A 23234-nucleotide genomic window follows, 5' to 3' on the forward strand; every position below is an offset into this window, starting at 1 on the left:
TTTTCAAAATATGCATATGCACGACAAAAGTATAGTTTCTGCATTATATTGCCATATAGAAAGAGGGATTACAAATGAAATGAATGTATGTCGTTTTAATTTATTTTCATCTATAGACACCTACTTATATGAGAAATTTCAGTGGTATTATCCATAAAATGTACAATTTATAGTTTCCTTATGAAAGAATGTATTTTCTTTTAGAAATGAAAGAGATTCAGATCAGATAAAAAAGTTTATATAATCATAGCCATACGTATCTACACAATATATGCATGTCATTTAATTAAACACAGAAGACCAAACTCTTAAGATCTTTCTCAATAAATCAATACACCTAGGATCAGCAAGACTGTCCATGGTGTGAAATGCTGATTTAGCAAAATGCTTGTACCTGTGCTTAACCTTTAGCAAACTTCCCCTTTCAGCCCTACCTTACGTCCTCCCGCACGCCCGCTGAGGACTGGGACACGGCTGTGGAAGCTGGCAGGTCTGTACTGTTCAGGTTGAAGAGGTACTGAACTCACAACCTGAGCGAACAACGGGCTCATTGTGGTGGTTTTGTGGGTGGTGGTGGTGGCAGTACTGGAAGCTGCTGGACAAGAGAAGATAGAGAGATCTAGTCAGTTCTTCCACAGGAACTGCTGGCAGTGCCAGACACCAGGAATGTACCCTGGCTATGGAAGCCAGATGGAGAGAGGTGTCTGCCTGTCCAACAATGCAGCACGGTCAGCACGGAAAAGGCCTGGCATTCCACATGCACCACTGTGGTGGAGCTGCCTCTTAGGCTGGCATATAGCTCACTCTCCAGTAACCAACGCTGCACACAGTACAGGATTTCTGTCTGCCATGCAGATTCCAGTTCACAGCAAGGGCTTTGGGGCTCAAGCCTAGGCACTCTAGTGCCTAGTAAGAAGGTATCTAATTGCTTTTATGGTTTCTCACCCCTTGTTATTATCAACCGAATAAACACAAGATCTGCACCAGTGAAAATAAAATAAATGAACTACATGAAGAATCAGATCTTCCCACTGCTAATCTTACCACTTTTTCCCTCTATACCTCTACCTGATATGTGATGAGCCTGCAGTTCATCAGTCAGGTTTATTAGGAGGCTTAACTGGCTTGCATTAGCTCCCATTTTAAGCCATCCATACCAGCTGAGAATGCCATCAATTAAAACATCCAAACACATTAATGATGTGGGCATACACAATGTACACAGATGATTAATTACCTCTTTTCTTCAATAAGTAGATTTTATTGACCAAGAACAGACAGAAGATGCAGAAGAAGAAATAACAGTGCAAAAATACAGCTGGCAAGATTGCAAAAAACCCAGGAAATGGAAGGTATAAATACCTATATGGTTAAAACTCCATGTTAAAATAAACATTCCTGTTTCAGACAATCTAGTCTCAGAAGTGTTTCTAATACTGTAAGATTTTAATATATTTTTTTTAAAAAAGTACTGAGTATATTACCGGTGCTTGAAGGTCTCGTAATATGACATCTGAGGTTTCTAAGCAATCAAGATGCTCCATGAGATGGTCATTTTACGCAGGAAAATAATAACTACTGACTTTCTCATTTTATCCATGACTGATTTGGATCTAAAAATGTGGCTCCCTCATGACTTCAGATCCCCATACATCGTGCTATGTGACACTCAAGGAGCATATTTGCTAGCTTGCATTAGGCATACACCAATACTTATCTGGAGATGAAAGCACAACTAAGGGACATAATGAAATGCAGAACAGGAACAGAATGGAATCATTAACATTCTCCTGGGTTTCCTGCTCCCTCCTACAATTCCCTGCTGGTTCTACTGCTAAATTTTCTCCTTACTTACTGTGATGCAGTTCAAGAATGAGATGTGTAGACTTACTGTCAGATATTGTTCTTAATTTCCTCTATGCTCTGTGGAGAAATGCTTATATTAGTTTTATTCTCTCTAACAGTTGACTTTTTGGAGTCACACAGAGAGCATATGAATACAGAAATTATCAGGCTGGATCTTTAAATTTTTAAGGTGCTAAAAGGGAGACACCTAATCACACAGGTAAGCTGGCAGCTTAAACTCTGCACTGTATCCTAGCACTTTAGTGGTAAAATAAATCACTGGTCCCATGCTTGGGATGTCAAAGAGGAGGCAGGTGCAAGTGCAGGCTGGCAGCACTCACTGGCATCCTACAGAGTGAGTATGAAGAAGCTGTTTCTGGAAGCCACAGCAGGAGGAGGAGGAAGCAGGACGAGCCTTCCCGATCTCACAGCTTTGGCAGGCTATGCCTTCTAAGTAACAAGCCATTTTTCTTTAAACTGTCTTTGAATAATTGCTGACCAAATGAACAGATTCCACCATAGACTGGTTTAGCAGAAATGTGATTAAAATAACTAAGACTCCAAAGGCAGACTACAAAGCCAAGGATAATCTCATGTAACATATTAAATTAATGGCCACAGTAACTCCTTGGAGCCATGGCAGATTGAAAATCGCTTGATGCAGAAGAAGTACAATGATAACATAGTTTATCTTGCCCAGAAAGATGATAGTTAAACAAATGGCTTTTAGATTAGCTGTCATTAAAGTGAAACATCTGCCTCGGCAGGTCAAGTGGAGTGTCCTCACTTAGAAACAAGAAGCTCATTGAAGCTACTGGGTCTGCACGGCTGTAAGTCAGACCAAAATTTCCACTGGGATCTAAATTTGAAACTGGGATCTAAATCTGAAAAGCACAGTGGATTAGACTTCACGAGGAGAATGCCAACTTCAAAAACGCACTTGTTCAGAAGCTGAAGTTGACTAACCCGTATTTAGATTCTCTCCGTACCTGGCAGCACATAAGTAACTGAAATGGAAAAAATAACAGAAGTTATATAAGTTTGAAGGAAATAAAATCTTCTTTTTAAATCACAAAAGTTCAAAGTTTAGCCCTGTTTGAGCTCTGGGACAAGTTTCCAGTTGAGTATTTAATCCCAACCAATTTGCCATCATTTCTAAACTGTTCTTTTCCTGCTGGGCTGTAGAGCAGAAGGTCACGAAACTTTACTTTTGTAACTGTTATTTGTTCTATAAATATTCTCACATCTGCTTTTCCTTTTATAATCTTGCGAGGAATGTTGAGTCCTTTCTAAAGCCAAGACACTTTCTACACAAACGATTGCTTGCCAGTCTCAATCATGATTTCAAATCTTGCTTTCACTGTTCATAACTTGGTGACTGTGCAGCAAGGCTGTTGTTCCCCAGCTGCTCTACCTCCCCATGCAGATGAACTGCAGTCACTACCTGCCCACTGTGCTACTGAGGTTGCAGAATACTTTGAAGGGACAAAGTTCAGGAGAGGGGGCATATTTGGTAGTGTCTGCACACAGCTCAGATCTAAATAAAACACAGGTGCTTAATCTTTCCTGGGGTTGAAGGTAGCTTGCAGCTAGTTTCAAAGTAAATTGGAACCACTTCTTTAGTACTAACACACCGTCCCTAGGCCGTATTCACTTCTTGATCACAACAGTGCTGACTCATGTGAATGTACCTGAGTTCTTCACAGTTGGTTGTGCAACGTTTATACCACCACGCTGTAGGAATATGCCCTCGTGGTGGTTACGCAAGAGACTTTCAAGCAGCAGCTGCTACAGGAGAGTCCCTGTTCTAAGCATCTTCAACCATCGACCATACGTACAGCATGAGGGGAGCTTCCCAAAGCAGTAGGAAATGGCTCCACGATTTTGATAAATTGCAGTTCATCCTTTAAAGAAAAGATGCTGATAGCCAGGGCTGTCCCACATGGATAGTGGAAGATAGAAGCTGAATCACTGCCCAGAAATCACATTACAGTCATGGCTGCTGCATCCAGTTCTCACCTCCTACTCATTTACCTTGTGCCTTGATTCCCTTTGGAATACTTCACGCTCCGGTGCTGCCTTCATCCACGAATATCCAGGATGTGAAAGACGACATTTAGCAGGGTCTTGCAGACACCCTTACTGACAGTGTTGTTTTCACTATTTTCACTGGCAAACTGAGACACAGACACGTTGAAGTCAGAGGTGAAGTCAGGAGCGTAGCTGCCTGTGTATCCTAGATAACAAGGTATTAGTCACAAGACTGGATGTTTCATCGCTGTTGGATTCCATCCTTCACATCCCCTAGGTTCCTTGGGACAGACTGGTAATTTCCTTCGCATTTGTACTCACCACTCTCCTGGACCAGTCCAAATCCAACAGACTGTGACAACGGTGGTTCTTTCCACGCAGAAGAGAAATATTTGAGCAGTTTAACACTCAACAATGTTTCACATATAAAACTCATTTAAAAATGTTGCATTCTCATACTTCAGAGTGATCTATTTGACTAGTTCATAAAAAGAAGGGCGCCAGATTAAGGGGTAGAAAAGGAAAACAAATAAGTAAGAGGAGATACATGATTATTGGTCATAAACTGAAAGTTATCTGGATGTTTCCCCTCACCATGCCTGGAATCAGTGTCAGAATTAATTCAGATTAGTAAAAAAAACCCCAGTTATTTCATAAGGGGAAATTCGGGTAAATACACAACAATTTAAGCCTGTCTTATTCACATGGCTCTTTTGGTCAGTTTTGTTTTTCTATCTCTTGTTTTTCTATTTGCAGAGTCTAGTTGGAGGCCTGTAGCTAGTGGGGTCCCTCAGGGGTCAGTTCTTGGTCCAGTCCTGTTCAATTTATTCATCAATGACCTGGATGAAGGCACAGAGTGCTCCCTCAGCAAGTTTGCTGATGATACCAAACTGGGAGGAGTAGCTGATACCCCAGAGGGCTGCGCTGCCATCCAGAGAGACCTGGACAGACTGGACAACTGGGCGGTGAAAAACCTCATGCAATTCAACAAGGCCAAGTGCAAGGTCCTGCACCTGGGGAGGAATAACCCCAGACACCAGCACAGGCTGGGGACCGACCTTCTGGAGAGCAGCTCTGCAGAGAGGGACCTGGGTGTTGTGGTGGACGACAAGTTGACCATGAGGCAGCAGTGTGCCCTTGTGGCCAAGGTGGCCGATGAGATCCTGGGGTGCGTTAAGAAGAGTATCTCCAGCAGGTCGAGGGAGGGGATCCTGCCCCTCTACTCAGCCCTGCTGAGACCACATCTGGAGTATTGGGTCCAGTTCTGGGCTCCACAGTATAAGAGGGATGTGGAGCTCACGTGCTCTAGGTGACCCTGCGTGTGCAGGAGGTTGGACTAGATGATCTCTAGAGGTCCCTTCCAACCTTAACGATTCTATGATTCTATGATTCTATCTGAACATTTTATTTCTGGTCTTGCTGGGCGATATTCAATGACATGTAATCCAGCACTACATATTTATCATGAGCTTCTCATCCTTCCCTTTTTCTTGAAGACAAACTAATAACTAATAAGACACTCAAAAAACCAAAAACAAACAAATTAATGTATACTACAGCCTGAAACCTCTCGCTTAAGTCTTGCTTTCAGCTTCTTAAGTTCAGTGCTGTTTTTATCAACTATGAGACCATAACCTGTGATTTTCCAGGCCTCCTCATAACGGCGCATTTCAAAATAATACTGTGCAATCTTATGAAATGTTCTGGCTAAAATTTCCCTACCAGGGCCTTTTGCGATGTTGCCTAGTGTGATAGATTCTTCCAGCTGCAGTGCCTCAATATACTCTTTAACTGTTGCTTCTTCCTCCGATGCTAGTAAGAGCAGGTGTCCTTTTGAGCAGTGGTCATGAACACGTGTTTTAAGGCTGTTACAGCCATGCTGTTCGATCACTTTCTCCATGTCTTTTAAAGCTCTGTTGTATTTTTTCAGATGCATAAGGCAAATGGCTCTTTGTCGGAGATATCTCGGATAATTCTTGCTTGACAGGACAGCCACGGTGTAATAACGAAGAGCCTTCTCATAATGATATTCCTTAATCAGCATATTTCCTTCTTGGGCTGCTACCTATGGACGGAAAGTTAGCTAATATTAGTGATTAAAAGTGAAATAAAAAGTAAAATATCTAGCAGACACAGATAACCTAAAACGTCTTAGATACTTTTTCAGATGTTAAAATTGCATCTAGTTGAAGAAGAATGATTGGTATAGTTTTGGCATACAGATACAAAAATCCTGGACCAAGGATTTTTTTTCTGCAAACAGAAAATTTAAAGATTGAACTAAAAGTAAACAGTGTTCACCTCATGAACATTGCTTGCTCTAACAGGTGACTATATGGAAAGGGCATCTTCTCGTCAATAGGTACAGTTAGCTCCAGGTAGTAACAACACAAGATACTGGAACTGTAACTGAAAGTGAAAAAATCTTCAGTGTGTTTGTCACTGGTGAGGGTACAGGGGACAGAAAACTTCTTGTGTGCCTAGAATTACAGCTGAATTTTAGACTTGGCTGTAAAAACCTTCTCAGCCTCTCACAGTGCAGCAAGAATGAGATCGTTAGTATGGAACCTCACCACTGAGTACTGGTTACCTCTAGGAGCGTTTTTGTCACACCACTAAGCATGCAAACATGATTATGTTTTGTATTTTGTTGTTTGGATTGTGCTTTTTCACCTCTTTTCAAGTGTCTTACCTAAAAGCAAATTAATTAGTTTATTTTGTGGATATGCAATTCACAATTAAATACTCATTAGATCCCCACTCTGATGGTTCTTTTTTTTTTCTCCCCGATTCTTTTTAGCTAGCCGCAATGTTATGACTTGTTCAAAACCAACTTACCCAGAGATGAACACTATCAGATCCCAAAGAACTGCCCCACAAATATTGCATAGAACTGCCCCACACATATTGCATATGCTAATAATGAAGATTGGTCTCTACCAAAAAGTGTCCCCAGGCTATAAGACAATTACCTACATGATGACTTTGATAACCATTAATCTTGAGTGCAAGTGAATGACCTGCCCTTATCTGAAGGGAAAAACAGCAACAGGAATACAGAGAAGGCTGAAAAAGCCATATATTTAGGTTTGCAAAGGTCAATAAAAAAATTCCATTAGGACCATTTGCCTCTAATGGATTTCTCATTATTTCCCTTTATTGCAAATAAATGAAGCTTTTACATGCTGCAGCGCAGTGAGCCTTTAAGTTATAAACAATACTGTCACCATCAGTCTACATCTTGCAGAAAGCTGAAGCAAACAAGCTCAGACTTCAAGGACAAGACAGACCTTTTTCCACCAGTCTCATTCCACGGGATATGACACATTGCCCTCACATGCTCATGCTGCCCAAAGGCAGTCACCCAAACACTGTCTCAGTAGCCTTCTCCGAAGGCCACACAGAACAGCCAGCTCAGGATTTCCACTCTGCTGCTGTGCACTGCTTTTTTAGCTTGCTCTACCAGGATAAAAACCAACTGCTGTTTGATGATCTAAGGAAAACAGGCTCTGCACCAAATGGGTCAGTATTGCAGGTCGATCTGAGTAAGCCATTTGAGACCAGTGACCTGAAATAACTAGCGACTCCTTACTGTTCAGGAAGAACTCTAGTCCAATTATTTTGATGCAAAAGAATGTAAAATCCTCCATGTATTCAGCCTCTTAGCTTCCAGTTCTAGAAATAGAAAGGGCCCTGCCCTTAAACAGTGTAACTCATTAACTTTAATATTTCTAGCCATAAAAATATAAGACAGCCTGTACCCAGACACCTTGGATCTCTGGTTACATATGCATTTAGTATATTTAGTAGAGTATCAAATTTAATTTGTTCTGTCAAGTGTTTGCAAGGCAATTAGTCAATACAGATGTTTTCTTAATGGCAGGATTTTAATTGGAGATCAAGGAGGAATAGCTTCTCCATGTGAGGAACATCCTGACAAGGAAATGTTTTTTCACTAGAAATTCTAAAAGGCTCATTTTTCTAAAGAGCTCAGGGTGGCTCCTCAAAACAAATAGTATCTGTAAAGTTAAATGGCAATTTTCCAGTCTTCTAAGTGAGAAACAAATACACATATACTTTTGTACCTCTCCTAGTGCCTAGTGATTGATCTTATGTTGAAATTAATTGACAAAAGTTCAATTCCTTAGAGAGAAAACAGGAGTGGAGAGTTTAATGGACATGGGATTAGAGAGAAGGGTTAGCCTGGGATCAGAAATACCAAGAGAACTGATAAGACCACTGCTTTGAAAGAAGGATGGATGTTTCTAGAACAATTTGGAAAAAGCCTTTTCTTCAATACCTGCAGACCCTATTTTGACCAGATAAGCCTTTTTTGGTATGCTCTGAGCAGCTATAGGGTGAATCTCAGGACACAGGCACTAGGCATGAGAAATATATGCCTGTTGATATTTATGCAATTATAAAGTAAGTAATAGCTTGTTTGTCCTAGTGAAGTCACATCTTTTATGGATTTCAACAAAATAAACATTTTAAATTCTCTGGTTTGCAAATTTCAATCTCTCGTTTTGCCACGACAGGCAGTTCTGTAACTGCTGCCTGAAAGGCGTGCGGAATGGTGAATTCTGCCCATGTGGGCTAAGGGCCAAATTCAGACACAGCCCACGCAGCTTTTGAGAGCATTTCTGCAGGATGCAGCTCTGCGTAACCTATGGCATGTCAAGAGGCAACAGAAACTGCAGCTCTGAGGAGCAGGGCAAGGAGGTGGTTACCAGGCATACACTTAGCCCTCGACATAGGAAACTGAAGGGCTGATGCTGCACTAGCAACAAGCAAACTCCCTTCCTTTGACCTTTTGCAGTTTAATAAATCTTTCACGCTCCTATTCCCATGTGGCTCTCCCAGTTGTTTACAGATTCCTTAGCATGGACCCCTTGGACTATAAATAATAGTAGAATTTTATTACCTTGTTTTTCATGAAAAAAAATAAAAAGCACATAAAGAAGCTCTCCTTCCTCCACCCTTTCCTATGCAGCTGACTAAAATTTTTTTAGCTTTCAGACCAGACTCCAGGATAACAGTGATAAATTTCTATAATACCTTTACTCTCCAAGCACTCTAAAAAGAAAGTTACAGTAAATACTTTAGTGTGTGCGTTGCTGAGAGCTGACAGGCAGCTACAGGTCAGCTAGATAATGGATAAACCACTAAGCTCTTCATTGCTTCAGGATGCTTATTTCTGAAATGAAGATAAAAAAGCATCACCCCCAAGAGTGTAATTAGGGGCTACGGCACAGTAGGGCCATCTTTGTTTTTTTGGCATAAGTTCTATCTGTAAGTTTTTTCGCTTTTAGTTTCTTTGCCTTTCACACAGGCAAAAAACAGGAATAACCTTGTTGGCAAAAGAAAGGGGTACAGGAAATCCTTTGAGACACCATGTGGGCCAATTAACCCATTTCTCCCTCCCCCCCAACAAAGAACATATTTACCCCCTTTACCTGTACAAAATACAAAAAAAAAAAAAATCAGTGATTCTGAACGAGAGAAATAATCATATCCAGTAAATCTTTGCAGGTAAGTGAATGAGGAAACACCTCAAGAAGCTTGAGTCCAAATGTTTACTCTGTTGCACAGAAGCCCAAGATTAAAGATAAAACAGTTAGTCTTATTTTATTTTCAACACTGGTATTGAGTTCCAGTCTGAAATCAGGCCAGCCACCCCTCTTCTCTCAAGTGGCAGAGAAAACTTGAATGTTAAGTAATCCACCAGCAAGGACCCACTTCCATACTACCTGCCAACAAAATACAACAATAAAATGCCTCTGTACCTCTCTAAAGGTTTTACTAATCTGTGACACCAATCAGTCCTAAAACAGCACTGTGGTTTAATCTATCCAAAAATGACAGGTTTTTCTTATTGACAGCATAAAAGTCCCTCATGCATTTTCTCAGGAAGCAGCATGGAGACAGTCAGCTGTGAGACGCACATACAGATACAGAGATGTGGCAGCAAGGGAAACTCAGCTGTAAGACTTTCTTCATTTATAGACACCACTTTAGGGCCACCAGAGACATATTCTTAATTGTATCTTTATCATCTTTATATAGTAAAAGATTGCAAATTGGCTCTAAAATCTCCTAACTCTTCCCCAGAAGACTGAACTTTCTACATTATCTGGAAGAGAGGGGCTCTTTTCACTGTAATAGGCCTTATCTAGGGACTGGTAAATTAATACTTGTTTACTTACGTCCTCCTGCTGTTTTACCAAAATATATACAAAGTACTCTTCTCAAGATGCATTTAGTGTATCAGCATGTTGTTTGTTTTACAACCCAGGAGAAAGTGTAATAATATAGCTTCCCACCAGGGCACAAACAATCTACAAATTGAATAAAAGGAAGCAAACTGATTCTCAGAATGCAGAGCTTCTGGGTAATCAGAACTGCAGATGCTTGAGTGAATGTTAAAACTGCTCACCATCAATCTGACCTTGTCTTGGTTTATTATTGGACATGTCTTTTCAGAGCTGGGTACAATTTTGGGGAAAAAATAAAAAATACCGAAAAGTACATGCTCACAGGGATTGGAAGAATATGCCATTTTTGCATCAAACAGTTTTGACTAAGAAAAACAGTATCAAACCTTTATAAAAATTTCTATAAAATCATTTTATAAAAACTTGAGCATGTTTAGATTCTTAGAGGATGCACAAAAGAATAAAGGGATTGAAGCATTTTATGTGATGGAGTCACAACCTTCAGTTTCATTTCAGATGGAAACTGAACAAAGCATGAACTCTCTTTCCCCATGGCTCAGCTATGTGCACTATGTAACTCACACAGAGGATAATATTAGCATAATTAACATCATGTTAAGTCTGTAGCTGTCCTTCACGTCACCTTCAACTCACCATTGGGACTAAACACGCCTCTTGCTAGGGAGACCAAAAGAACTTCTCCCAGGTGGTAAGAAGTGGATATTGATGAATTATGAGAGATAGAAACAAAGCCACTGCAATGGAAGAAGCCTGTATTCAAGTCTACTATCTACACTGACTGTCTGCAGTCAAGGTGGGAGGAAGAAGTTTGTTTGTTCCTCATTCTGATGAGCAATGATATTCCTGCAAACTTCTGTTCAAGACAAGGCAAGGAACATCCTTACAGCTTAGTTTTGTTTCCCGTTTCTTTCCCCACTGAATCCACAGACACAGCATAAAAAAAAGGGTTGTACCTGAGATAGATGTTGCTGTTGCTTCTGGTCTAAGAAGTTCAGGAGAAACCTCAGCTCCCTTTCATCTTTCTCAGCTAGGCTGCTGAATGAGTGAGCTGCCACTGCCATGTTCCTTGTCTTCATCTGAAGCACAGCTAGTCTTGCATTGGCAAACTCACCAGCAAGAGAGTGGCCAAGTGCCTCCTGAAGGTGAATTAGGGCCTCTTCATACTTTCCTGTTGGTGAACAGCAGTATAAGCTATATAACCCATTCCACATGGAGAGAGACACCAACAAAACTTACTAAAGCAGAACTTAGGGAGCTTCAGTGTTCAGTCAACATCTAGGGGTTACGCCTTTTCCCAAAACATTTACAAACTTCTCTTGAAAACTGCAATATATCAATACATTTATTGTATTGTTGCCAGGTAACATTTTCTGTCTATAATCCTAGAAATCTCATTATCTCTGCAGCTTGGAATGATTGCTGCAGATAGGATGTAAAAAACACTTACAGGTATCCAGACCAATAATTGTGCCCATTCTCTTAGTCTGATCAACTGTATAAAAGGATGGGAGCTTACCACTTGCAATCAAAACATCTATATAGAAGAGGTGATACTGTGCATCCTTGCAAATTTTAATTAGAGCTCCTGCAATCATGAGAAGGTCTTCAAGAGTTTCTTCCTTTGCAAGTTCTTTAGTATCAACAAGCTCACTTAACACAGTCCTGCCATGCTGAAGAAGCCATTGCATGATCAGCCCTTGGGCTTCGTGCTTTAAGGAGAGGATTGCTGGGATCACCACTTCTGCCTCCAGCTTCAGCGCCAAGGTCAAGTCTTGCACTGCCTCCTGAATAAAAACAAGATACCATGATGAAATGATAACAGCAAGGATGTCCTAATAATCTGCTCTTTTCTAACACTTTCAGTTCTCAGCTATCCAGCAGGTTAGCTGTCACCTTTGGAAATTTCTTGCTCTCCCCTAACCCTATGCTATGGGTTTCCATTTGCAAAGTTGATGTAAGAGTGTGTAGACAGGTTTGTGAAGACAAGAAACACCCTGCAGAAATTGAAAACAGACTTTTCACGGACTTCTGCTAATGGCACTGCAAGTCCAAGGGCTTGTTTTTCAAACTTTCTTATCTTAACGTATCCTTTATTTTCTTTTTCCTTCTCAGACCTCAAGGCTTAATCAAACTAAGTACATGCATCAGTTCTAAACTTCTATTCCAGCAACAGGTCAGATTAAGCAGCATTTATTTCTTGCGGGGTTTCCTTTAAATGGAAAATGACATTCACTAAAACAAGCAACAGAATAATACAATATTAATTACAGTAGTGACATGAGCTGTAAGGAGAGTCTGAGGCGGGATTATCACTTTGTAAAATGATGAATTTTACTTACTCTGTGGGACTGGCTGGTTAAAGAAAAGGCTATTGTTTGCACTTCAGTACAATACACTAATGTGAGAATAATCTACTTTCATTTCCCAAACGTCAGCCATTCTCACTAAGAACTGACAGCTATCTCTTTTCAAGGAAGTCTAGCAATCCAACCAAAGGTCTGACAGCATCTGGGAATCAGGTCTGAGAGTATACCACTGCTCAGATACAATAATGTTATTTATAAGCAGCTTCCCTACTGGGCAACTTCAAGCACTACAAAAAGCAGTAGCCAACTTTCCAAAAGTTAATAAAAGCACAATAAAACAGTGGAGGAAAATGAGGTAACTCCAGCAGAGAGCAGGTGTCTGAGAAATGTTCTGCAAAAGCTAAAATAAATTTACATATAATAAACTGACAAGGGAAAGTATTTCTGGAATAGTTAGGAAACCAAATGAAAACAAACAGTGATCTTGTACTCCTAAGCATTAAGTTTCAGAACAGGTCAAGAGCATGAGAAGAGCACATCTGTTCCATTCATGTGTTGTAGAGTAGAATTGTTTAGAGCAGTAGAACTGGTCTTAAAAAGTGTAAGTATAATCAGTGTAAACTTGCACAAATTCACACACTTGGTTGGAGTGACACTGTTTCACATTTGCTAGGGAATTGGTGTGATATGCGGATAAAATGTGAGGTTATCAACCATAATAGAAACAGGGAATCACGTAAACTTCTAGAGTGATTTCCAGGTGATCCACTGCAATCTCCGAAGTGCAGTAGAACACTAATTGCACACGTGAACTTTTCACAGATGATGGAGATAAATGGTGGAACAAACTGTTCTCTACTTGTTTAGTTTTGCTTATCTCATGTCATCTAACCTAATATCATGTCATGAAAATGTGAAATCAGATACAGGGAAGACCATCATACAGCAGGCCAAAACAAGGCCATTACTGAGCAAATTCTGCAATAAACTCTTTTGATACCAGTAGGGCTATGATCAAAGCTGTGACATCTTGCAACAATACTGCACTGCAATGCAACTACAAAAATCTCCATCAATTGATACAGTGACAATACCTTCTGCAGCTTCAGAGCAAGGTGAATGAATCCTCGTCCACTCAGAGCTTTCACATTCATAGGGTCCTGCTTTAGAATAGCATTAAAATCAAAAATAGCAGTTTTCTTTTGACCAAGGTGCCCGTAGCATCGTGCCCTAACAAGGAGGGAATCTTCTGCATAGCCACCTGGAGGACAGAAATGCAGTCATCCTTATTTGAAAGGTCTCCAGTACCACTATTAGACAACAAGCCTGCTGACATCCACAGCTGCCTTCCTTTTGTATGGATTTTTTGTCTCTTGGATGTGCCTTGGCCATAGTTCTTTACCTTCTAACAAAGTGACCAAACAAACAAAATCCAACACAAAACCAGTCGCAGGCTATACTAAACTGAGGAAGAAGAATACAGAATTCATAGGGCTGGGTAAGTAGCACACCTTTACTTCTGGAAGCATCTAACTAATGCTCAATCCAGGCTGCAAAGATTTGCTGCAATTCCAGGCAAAAATCATACTTGAAATGCAGCTATTTTAGAGCAAGATCCACTTCTGAGATTAGCTGTGGGAACGGGAATAAGGTAGCTAATGATATTTTCTGCATCAAGGCAGCCTCATGGTTGAATGTTTTTACAACAAGCACATGAAACTGATGAGTAATTCCACTTTGCCTGAGGATATCGGATGAAGTGCAGTAATAGTTAAGTATGAGTTTCCTTTACTTTTGTTGTCTGTGGAATGCCTATTGCACACTATTGCATCTCAGTTGAAAGGAACAAAAATCTATGTCAAGTTGCTTTCCAAGAGACAGTCCTGTAACTGTGATAGTTAAATAGCTTGCTGAGAGTACCAGAATCCTGTCAAAGAATGAATATTTCAAGGATGAAATCTTGGAAAATATTTTTGAGAGTGAGTTATAAAGACAAGTCTGCTCTGATGTCCTGGTGTCTACTCGTGTACATACATGTGTGAATGGCATTCTGCAGGGAAATGGTGAGTTGTGGTTTCACACTTCTGCTCAGTACAGGAGTTCATCACAGCTTTGCTAAAAAATCCCTAACCACAGTAAAGATAACCAGTTTCTCTGTATTTCAACATCCAACTTGGGAAACACAACTTTCCTGGTCTGTTGGAATAATCTGACTGTGTTTGATACTGGCCACAGAAGCATTAATGGGATATAGAGAAAAAGCAGTTTGGGAGTTTTGCTAGCCTAATAGCAAAGTCAGCCTAAAAGCTCTCCGGCACAGCCAGCAGACCTGCCCATTAATGTGAACCATGTCATTCCCGCTGTGACACAAACCTAGATGTGTTTCTCTCATGCGCTTGGCCGACTGCAGAGACCAGTGCACTTCACACTTGCTCTATAGGCCACCAAGGAACAAGCAAACCTGGAACAATAAAAAAGTCCGGGCTATGTTTTGCCACTAGGATGAGTTTTATGACAATGAAAATTGTTGACGGTTATAAAAAGAAAGATAATCAGTTCTGGAAAGGGCTAAAATGATGCGTACATATATATTTATATACACATCAACAAAAAAAGCAGATCTAAAGAGTGATTTATAGAAAGACTCTTTGCTGAGAGTGAACGTATGGCTGCAATTTGATTTATAAACTGTAACTGCCCTACCGTGACAGAACTCTTAGCTTTCCAGACAGGAACAGGAACCATACTGTGCCAGGCACACAAAAAACACAGGCCTCACTTCAAAGAGTCTTCAGTCTAGTTAAAGATGCCAAAAGAACGTTGTAATAAAACAAATGGAATGAGTGGAAAAGGTAGCAGAATGAAAATCATAAAAATCACATTGCTCAAAAAGCTCAAAAGCTTCCTCACTTTTAGTAAAACCAAATATGCACGTCAGTAGACATTGTTTCTTCCCAAACTGCCCTGACTACTTTTCTGATTGCCTCAAGGTTTCAGCAAGAGAGGGTCTCCCCAGGAACAGCCAAAGGAAGCAGAAGGAGTGGCCTGTAATTAATAAGCACTGAATCTTCACATGCAGGCAATATTTTTTCTGCCTTTTCTGGGATACCTAGACTCAGAGGGCTGGCAGTATGGAGGAATTCCATGTTTCCCAGTCCTCATGAAACTACTTTTGTGAATTTCTGAGGAGATCTGGAAAGTTTCAGTCTCGATTATTGTTCCCTAAGGTCTTCCATGCATATTTATGGGGACTTCTAAAAGGCAGCATTGTGATTCTACTCTGGAAAGTAAGGAAAGGATGAGGCTGCAGTAAGAGGGAATATATTAATTCCACCATGCCTTTCTCCAAAGACATCACTAACGTGCAACGAATGGAGAAAAGCTAGCAATGACATGACCCTCACGTCAGGACATGATCTGCTTTAGGATCCAAGGGATCGGAAAGAATTCCTGCAGGTTTTAGTACGTCAGTGCTGGAGAGCCACACAAGGAGATAACAAAGCTTTACAGGGGAGATACGTGAAGATGCAGGTACAAGGCCATTTAGCTGTTTTGATCAGGTGAACTCAAAAGATATATATTGTTTTGGATAAGATAGCAGCACAGATGAAGCTGTCTCATTTACTGTCACACTATATGCACTGGATTTTGTGACGTTAAGATTCTTTTTTCTCTGCTTTCAAATAAATGCCGCTCAAATAAACACGTGCATTGGGTATGAAAAGCCTGGTCCAGGCCTTCACTGGATGCAGAGCACACACCTCTGCCATGCTCATGCCTCTTCCTTTCAAGGTAACTTTGATAAAGATATCAATTTGTCCAAAGCTGCAATCAATACCCGTGGCAGCCCTATACTGGATGGCAAGTCATCACTGCCACTGAAAATATTTTTTCACAGGGAGGTGAGCCTCTTCCACAGCTGCCTGCAGAGATGAGCAAGCAGACAGGCTCCTAGCAATTCTTTTTCAGTAATGAGGCTTTTTCTCTCTCCTGATATGCTCCAAAACTTCTGTAGCAAAGGTTATTAAGGCTCTGGGGCTCTGGCTCCCATGAATACAATGTCTATTTCTCAGCAGGCATCTGCTCTAGCAGGTGGGGTGCTGATAAGCTGGAATGCACTGGCTGGAATGGAACCATCACAAAGCAATTAACAGTTCTCTTTTCCATTTTCATAAACCAATCTCTCTTCTCTTCAATGCTGCTGTCAAAACATGTGCTCAGAGTGAAAGGCAGTTTTCCACACGAATATGGTTTTACTTGGAACATGCCTGAAGTGTTTCAAAATTAGCCTAATCTCTCTCCTTAGAAAAAGCTGGGATAATGACGCCTGTAACTGGGTGCATTCAATCTTTTTCACTGGACTGGAACCACAGTTGTTGCTGTATTGATACAAGAGGGCAGCTTGTTTGCTGCAATTACTGTATTTATAGCAGGTTATTTCGAACAAAACAGGAGGTATCAAAAAATGGGGAGGTTTTCAGGGTACTAGCTGATGTGACAAACTGAGGCTGGAATAGACGGACTTTCTACCTCTACACTGCTAGTCTAAAATTAGGTCAAGCTGGCAGTCTTTCAATAACCTTTCCAAATCACTTACAAGCTAGCACCTCCTCTAAAAGTTACATAAAACAAATGGGACTGATGGCTTCCTCTTTCCTCTTGAAGGAGGGGTTTCCTTCATTAGATGAAAATGTTGAAGTGACACCTCATTCAAAGCCTTTCAAGGACCAACTGTGCATAGAGACCAAATTTGGCCTTAGCCTCTTTAAGTTAGGGGAAGTCCTCATCTCTTTCTAGATCAAGTTTAATTTTCTGGGAATATTTTTCCAAAAATTGTCCAATCAAGTAATTGGATAACAACACTGTCAAAAGGCCCTGGCTTCTCTTCTTGATGTCAACAGTGTTCAATCTGTACTTTGTCCGCTTGCGTTCAGTTAGTTACTTACTGAAAATCAAATTTTATGGAAAGTCTTTCTGGAAGGTTTCCTTGATATCTTTCCCTGTATTCTGAGCATGTACCTATTGCTTTGGTAAACCAGCCTCCTGGCATTAAGCACAGAAAAATCCCCCTGTCATCCTGCTTTTCCTTTGCCGTCAAAGAACTGCTTAGCTTAAAAGGGTCTTTTTTCCACATTAAAGAAGCAAAGTATGGCAAGGAAAAGGAAGAGTGATATAATGTCTCTGAGAAGATAACTCTGCTCACATTAAAACATGTAGTTTACTCAAAGGCATAGCTGCACTTGCAAGAAAGCCTGTAATCATATTCAAGAAAAAAAAAATTGTGACAACAGATCAAGTTGTTTAGACCCATTATTCAGAAGCACCCTATAACAACAGAGCTGTAATTGCAGTCTCATGTTCAGTGACACAAGTGTATAAAGCAAAGATGGAATACATTGCATTTCCTGTGCACTCTATATAGTACAATTCTGGAGCAGGAAAAACAGGGAAATGTTTATATAGGAAATTTCAAGCCACCAGCTGGAAATAGATGGGTTAAGGATGTTAATGATCTTTTCCAAGTTACATAAAAGCTGTGGTTTCTCTGCTTAAGGTTCTCTGTGCATTCTTTGTATTGATGTGACCCAGCAGAGGAGGGTCCTGCCTGAATTAAACTTTTAGCATATGAACACTGCCATTTAAGGTTGCTCTCAACTGCACCTCAGGAGGATTTCATGTGCTAAATGGCAGAACACTTGCTGGGTCCTCTGCTATATAGATGAAAAAAAAAGGGGCTGATGTTCCCAGAGAACTGAAATGAATCCTCTAAATCCTCTAAAGAGATTTTACTCTGTTATTCACCGACCTCTGCAAGCCTACTGTTGCTGTCTTCTCACTGGAGGAAAGATGGAAGAGAATCAGATATGTTTGCCCACCCCGGTGATCTAATTTCCCACGTAATTAAGTCTCCTGTCAATATGCTGATGAGCCTACCTGATGCAATGATGGCAAAGGAAAGGTAGGCAACAGCCTCTTTGATGCCAGCATCCTCCTGTTTGTTTGTCAGGAGGGATAGTGCTTTGAAATGGCAGTGAGTTTGCATCAACTTTCGGTCTTCATCTTTGAAAATGTCCATGATAGGCAAGAGGCAGGAAGTGTCTCCAGTTTTGATGAATTTCTTTAGCAGCTTAATAGTGAGAAAAAGAGGGAGGATAATTAAAATGATGTAAGAAGGATGTAACATGAAGTCAGGAGCTGCTAAAACTAAAAACATTGCTGCCAGGTAAAATAAATACGCTCTTTCCCAGAGTGTGACTGTTCCATTTAGGACTTCCAGAAGCCACAGGTAAAAACTCAGTTTCTAGGGACTGTGCTAAATCATGCTACTCATTAGCTGCTCCCACAAAACTAGTAAATTATACAAAAACTTTATTTTTCACTGTGAGTAGTAAGTGGTGACAATGAAATCTTTTTTTAGTGGCTAGAAGGATTTATGCAATATGCAATAGTTCCCTCTGATGGCCAAAGCTGGTAATTCTACTTTGTAATCTTTTGCATATATATATATGTGTGTGTGTGTGTGTGTAATCTTTTGCAAATACATATTCTGCCTCTTAGGCCTTTGCCAGACCAAGCGTCCTTCATTCCTATTGGAGATTTCTGGTTCCTTTTATATATATATATATATATACACATATATATATATATACACCACTGCTGCTCTATCCCCCAGATATCAGATGTTTTCAATGAGCTATTTTGCATGTTGTGGTTTTACAGTGACAACATGCACCTTGTTAAATTCCAGGTTTGTTTACAGCAGAGGCTGTGTTAATGCAGTAGACAGGATAATTCTTCCTCAAGCGCCAAAAGGAAATCTTTGTACCTTGATTTAAAATGCTGTTAAGTCAACTGTTTCCCACAAAACTGCAGGAAAAAAGCAATTTCTGGTTTCTGGTTCTGTAACGCTACACAATTAACCACACCAAATCTGAGCCACTTACCCCTAGTTGCTCAGCTTTCAGTTTTTCGTAACTTGGTGGGTCAATATATGATGGAGGAACATTTGGTTATGAGATTTCCATCAACTAGCTGGTGGAGATGTTGGGATCATGTAACCTTGACGAGCAGGAGACAAGCACAGCACTATGCTGGAAAACTGAAAGCCCCTGAAACACTCTCTGGCAAACCTATGTCTCTAAAGTGATCCTTCCTGAGTTCAACCATGCATCTTTCATTGAGACAAATGGGTTTACAGAGCCGAAAGGGCTCACCGTACTGACACTGATCACCCTCTCACTGCTAGCCCAGTGGTCTTTACCTGGTTGCCATCATACAAGAAACCTTTCTTCAATTGCAGAAGTGCAAGTCTAGCCAGAATGGGAGACCTTTGTGGATTTTTGGAGAGAGCTACCAAGAGGAGCTTGTGAGCTTCTTCTACCCAGCCCATTTGGTAGAGAGCATCGGCACAGAGGATCCGTGAGGCCTCATCAGAAGCATCCAGCTCCACCAAGAGAGAAGCCAGCTGATAAACCCCAGGGGCATCCCTAAGGAATAAGCAGGAAAAAGAACAGATTTGGTGAAAATATGCCAAGGACAGCAACAGAGCATTTTTGACTCACCTGTCAGTTAAGGAGCAGGAACCAAAAAATATCAAAATGCCAGCATCACAGAAGTCTTTGCCATTTAAATGCATCATCTGTCTTTATAAAGGCATGTTCTTAAGCAGTTGTGGCTCTCAACAAAGTTAAACAAATAGTGAAACACAACTGGGATTTCAGCTGATACAATAACGGGAAAAGCAAAATGTGAGAGAGAGAGTGAAAATAAATCTTCTGTGTGATGAAGTAATATGGGTTAAAATTTGCGCAGACTAGAGAGAACTATTAAATAGCTTGTTGTTCCAGAAGCACTGGCCAGTGTGTAAGGCCTACATTTGCGCCCTGGACTATACTGGACATGTTACTGTTGTGCCAGTGCTATACTGAACATGATATCACATTTTTCTGTGCCTCACAGTCACAAAATTGGAGGACAGATTCCAAGGGCTGGGTGTGAAATGCTAACCATGTACCTGAATAAATGTATAGAGCTGAAGCAGAAATCTCTACCTCATTGCATCACGTATACTAAACCATCAACAAACAAACAAAAAAGCTTTTGTTGACTCCTACTTTAGGCTGATTGATACCTCATGGATTAACTTCCATAGAAAGACTGAATTGATTTGACTGCATGGATCATATGAGATTATGACATTAGAAGAAAACAGTATTTTCTTGGAATACACACTTATAAATGCTTTAAAAAGTTCTATATCCTACTTTCAGTTATCTGAAACAAGTAACCTCTCTATTACACAAACTACACTTTCTTTTTTGTTTGGAATCTAATCAACCCTTTTCCTTTTTTCTATCCATGGGCTGAACAAAAGGGTACCTCTTCTTCTGGAGCATCTTTTGTCCTTCTTCTTGGAGGACTTTCACCAGCAGTCCTCTCTGGTTCCATGGCACATAGGATTTGACTGTGAAGATAGTTTCTTCCAGTTTCAGCTGGCAAGCTGTGATATAATCCAGGGCTGTCAAGTAATGATTGCCACCAGAAATCCGGATAAGTCCACGCCCACATAGGGCTTTAATGCAACTGTTAGGATGTGGAGAACTGTGCTCAACAACCTTCTGGAAGTCCTCCAGGGCTTCCTGATGGTTGTGAGTGTGGAGGAAGCAGAATCCTCGCAATGCTAGAAGAGTATTGTAGTAAGTCTTCTGCTCTGCAGCCAAAAGGTGGTCACAGATCTCCAGGGCGCTTCTGACGTGTCCACACAGCAGTTGACAGTCTGCCAGGCGGACGCTGAGCTCGCGCTTGGAGCCTGGCGAGATGTGAAGGAGGAGCTGGGCTGTCTGCATGACGGCAGGGAGCAGCTCCGAACCGTTGCTGCCTCGGAGTTCAGCTCGGGCACGCACAGCCTCCCTGTATGCCGCAAACTTCACCTCCAGGACAGCTCTAGCCTGTTCTTCTATCCTCTCAGTGTCCTGTGCCGAGAAGAGCTCCTCAAAGTGCTTTTCTGCCTGTGCAGGGGCTTCTGTGAAGGCTCGCACTAAGTCCTCCATCATTTCTTGCATCCGTCCACCCAAGAAGAAATATGCAGCAGCCCGCTCCAAGAGCAGACCCAAAGCTACTTCATCTCTGAGATTTTGATCAGCTGTCAAGCCCTTGAGGGCCTTGCTACACACTGCCACGCACTCCCCAAATTTTCTTTTCTGAAAGAGATAAGCTGCATACATCTTGCAAACCCAGATATCATCTGGTGCCACCATATAGAGGAAATCATAGCAGTTGTCCAGCCATTGGTCCAAGGCACTGCTATCCATGCTTTCTGTATGATGTACTGGGAGATAATTCCGGAAAGACTGGATAACCTGTGGCAGTTGTTCCCTTTGTCTAGCATGCACATAGGCTACTGTCTCAGCTTGATGCATCACAAAAGTTTGGACATAGTCCTCAACTCCATTCCTAGCTTCGGTCCCTGACAGCACCCGGGCCAATGCCCTCACCAACAGCAGCTCCACTGACTGTTTTGGGTGAGCCTTGAGCAGAGTATTGCATCTCCTCAACACCTCCTCTGATCGTCCTTGCCTGAGCAGCGCTTCCAGTTTATACACTGAGGACATCACATTGTTGGGACTTAGGGTGCAGAGAAAGGCGGCAGCAATTTCAACACTGAGGGGCTGGAGGGCCGGTTTGTTGCACTGGATCTTGGGAATCTGCCTGTCGCCTTTGCACCACGTCTCCAGGGTGGCTATCACTTTCTCCCAGCGCCCTCTGTCTAAGGCTGTGACTTTCTGCACAGCCACAGGGCTGCTGCAGCTGAAGGCAGCCGTGTAGAAAGCTGTGGCTACGGGCAAGTCCTCCTGCGCTAGGTGCCAGTCTCCCTCTTTGCAGAGCTGTGCAGCAAGGGCCTGAGGCGACATTTTCAGCGCTTACATCTTCACCAAGCAGCACCATGAATGCGACGCTGCCTGTAAAACAGAAAATCAGCAGCATGTACCCTGCCTCACCGGGACCTGGGATGCGGCGGCTGCCGGGCCTCTCCCTCCCCAGCTGAGATACCAGTTTGATAAATTTTAAAACCCCAGAGAGTTTGTGTGCCCTGGTCCCAGCAGAGGGGGACAGGGCACTCCCTTCATTTCCTGCCCGCTGTCGACCTTCCCTTCTTTGCCTTGCCAAGGGAGAGGTGATTTCCACCCTGTTCCCGTGCTGCCCAGGGCCAGCAGGGTGGGTTACCTGTGCGCAGGGAGGGCTGCCCATGGGCAGGGAGGGCCACCCGTGGGCACAGTGACGGTCCCGGGGAGCCTCCGGCTCAGGCCGGGGGCTCCATTCGCGCCGGACAGGCCGCGGGCGCGCAGGTACCTGGGCAGCGCTGTCCCACGGAGCAGCGGGGCGGCTCCACAGGCCCCGGCCGGCCTGCGAGGGCCCAGCACGGCCCGCTCCCGCCGCGGAGCGGCGCTACACGAGGCGGGGCGAGGCGGGGCGAGGCGACACGAGGCGGGGCGACACGAGGCGGGGCGAGGCGACACGAGGCGGCGGGAGAAAACGTGAGGCGGCGTGAGGCGACGCGAGGCGGCAGGAGAAGACGTGAGGCGGCGTGAGGCGGCGTGAGGCGACACGAGGCGGCGGGAGAAAACGTGAGGCGGCGTGAGGCGACACGAGGCGACACGAGGCGGCGTGAGGCGACACAAGGTGACGCGAGGCGGCGTGAGGCGGCGTGAGGCGGCGGGAGGCGGCGCGAGGCGGCGGGAGGCGACGCGAGGCGGCGTGAGGCGGCGGGAGGCGGCGTGAGGCGACACGAGGCGGCGTGAGGCGACACGAGGCGGCG

At 42.5% G+C, this 23234-nt stretch overlaps 1 protein-coding gene across 2 annotated transcripts; it reads right to left on the reverse strand.

Moving 5' to 3' along the window:
* Nucleotides 1-5419: 5419 nt before the first annotated feature.
* Nucleotides 5420-22329, reverse strand: TTC34 (tetratricopeptide repeat domain 34). Of its 2 annotated transcripts, XM_088533683.1 has the most exons (8): nucleotides 21995-22329; nucleotides 20798-21583; nucleotides 19680-19905; nucleotides 18353-18545; nucleotides 13513-13679; nucleotides 11629-11896; nucleotides 11066-11280; nucleotides 5420-5941 (listed from the first exon to the last, which is right to left on the reverse strand). In XM_088533683.1, exons 1-8 carry the CDS (start codon nucleotides 22327-22329, stop codon nucleotides 5420-5422), a joined length of 2712 nt encoding a protein of 903 aa, XP_088389809.1. The 2 variants fall into 2 exon arrangements, with proteins under 2 accessions (XP_088389809.1, XP_088389808.1); XM_088533682.1 differs by having other exon boundaries at nucleotides 20798-22329.
* Between the last annotated feature and the right edge of the window lie 905 nt (nucleotides 22330-23234).

Source organism: Tinamus guttatus, unplaced genomic scaffold, assembly GCF_059628265.1.
Source record: "Tinamus guttatus ecotype Peru unplaced genomic scaffold, ASM5962826v1 Tinamus_guttatus_pri_ptg000515l, whole genome shotgun sequence".
Lineage (NCBI taxonomy): Eukaryota > Metazoa > Chordata > Aves > Tinamiformes > Tinamidae > Tinamus > Tinamus guttatus.

Bases quoted from the DNA above. Each gene is read 5' to 3' on its own strand.
- TTC34 (XM_088533682.1), bottom strand. From the start codon at position 22,329: ATGTCGCCTCAGGCCCTTGCTGCACAGCTCTGCAAAGAGGGAGACTGG. The intron at 19,906-20,797 runs GTACCCTTTTGT...CTTATTCCTTAG, and splicing joins AAGATGCTCCAGAAGAAGAG to GGATGCCCCTGGGGTTTATC. The intron at 11,281-11,628 runs GTAAGCTCCCAT...GTTCACCAACAG, and splicing joins AGATGTTTTGATTGCAAGTG to GAAAGTATGAAGAGGCCCTA.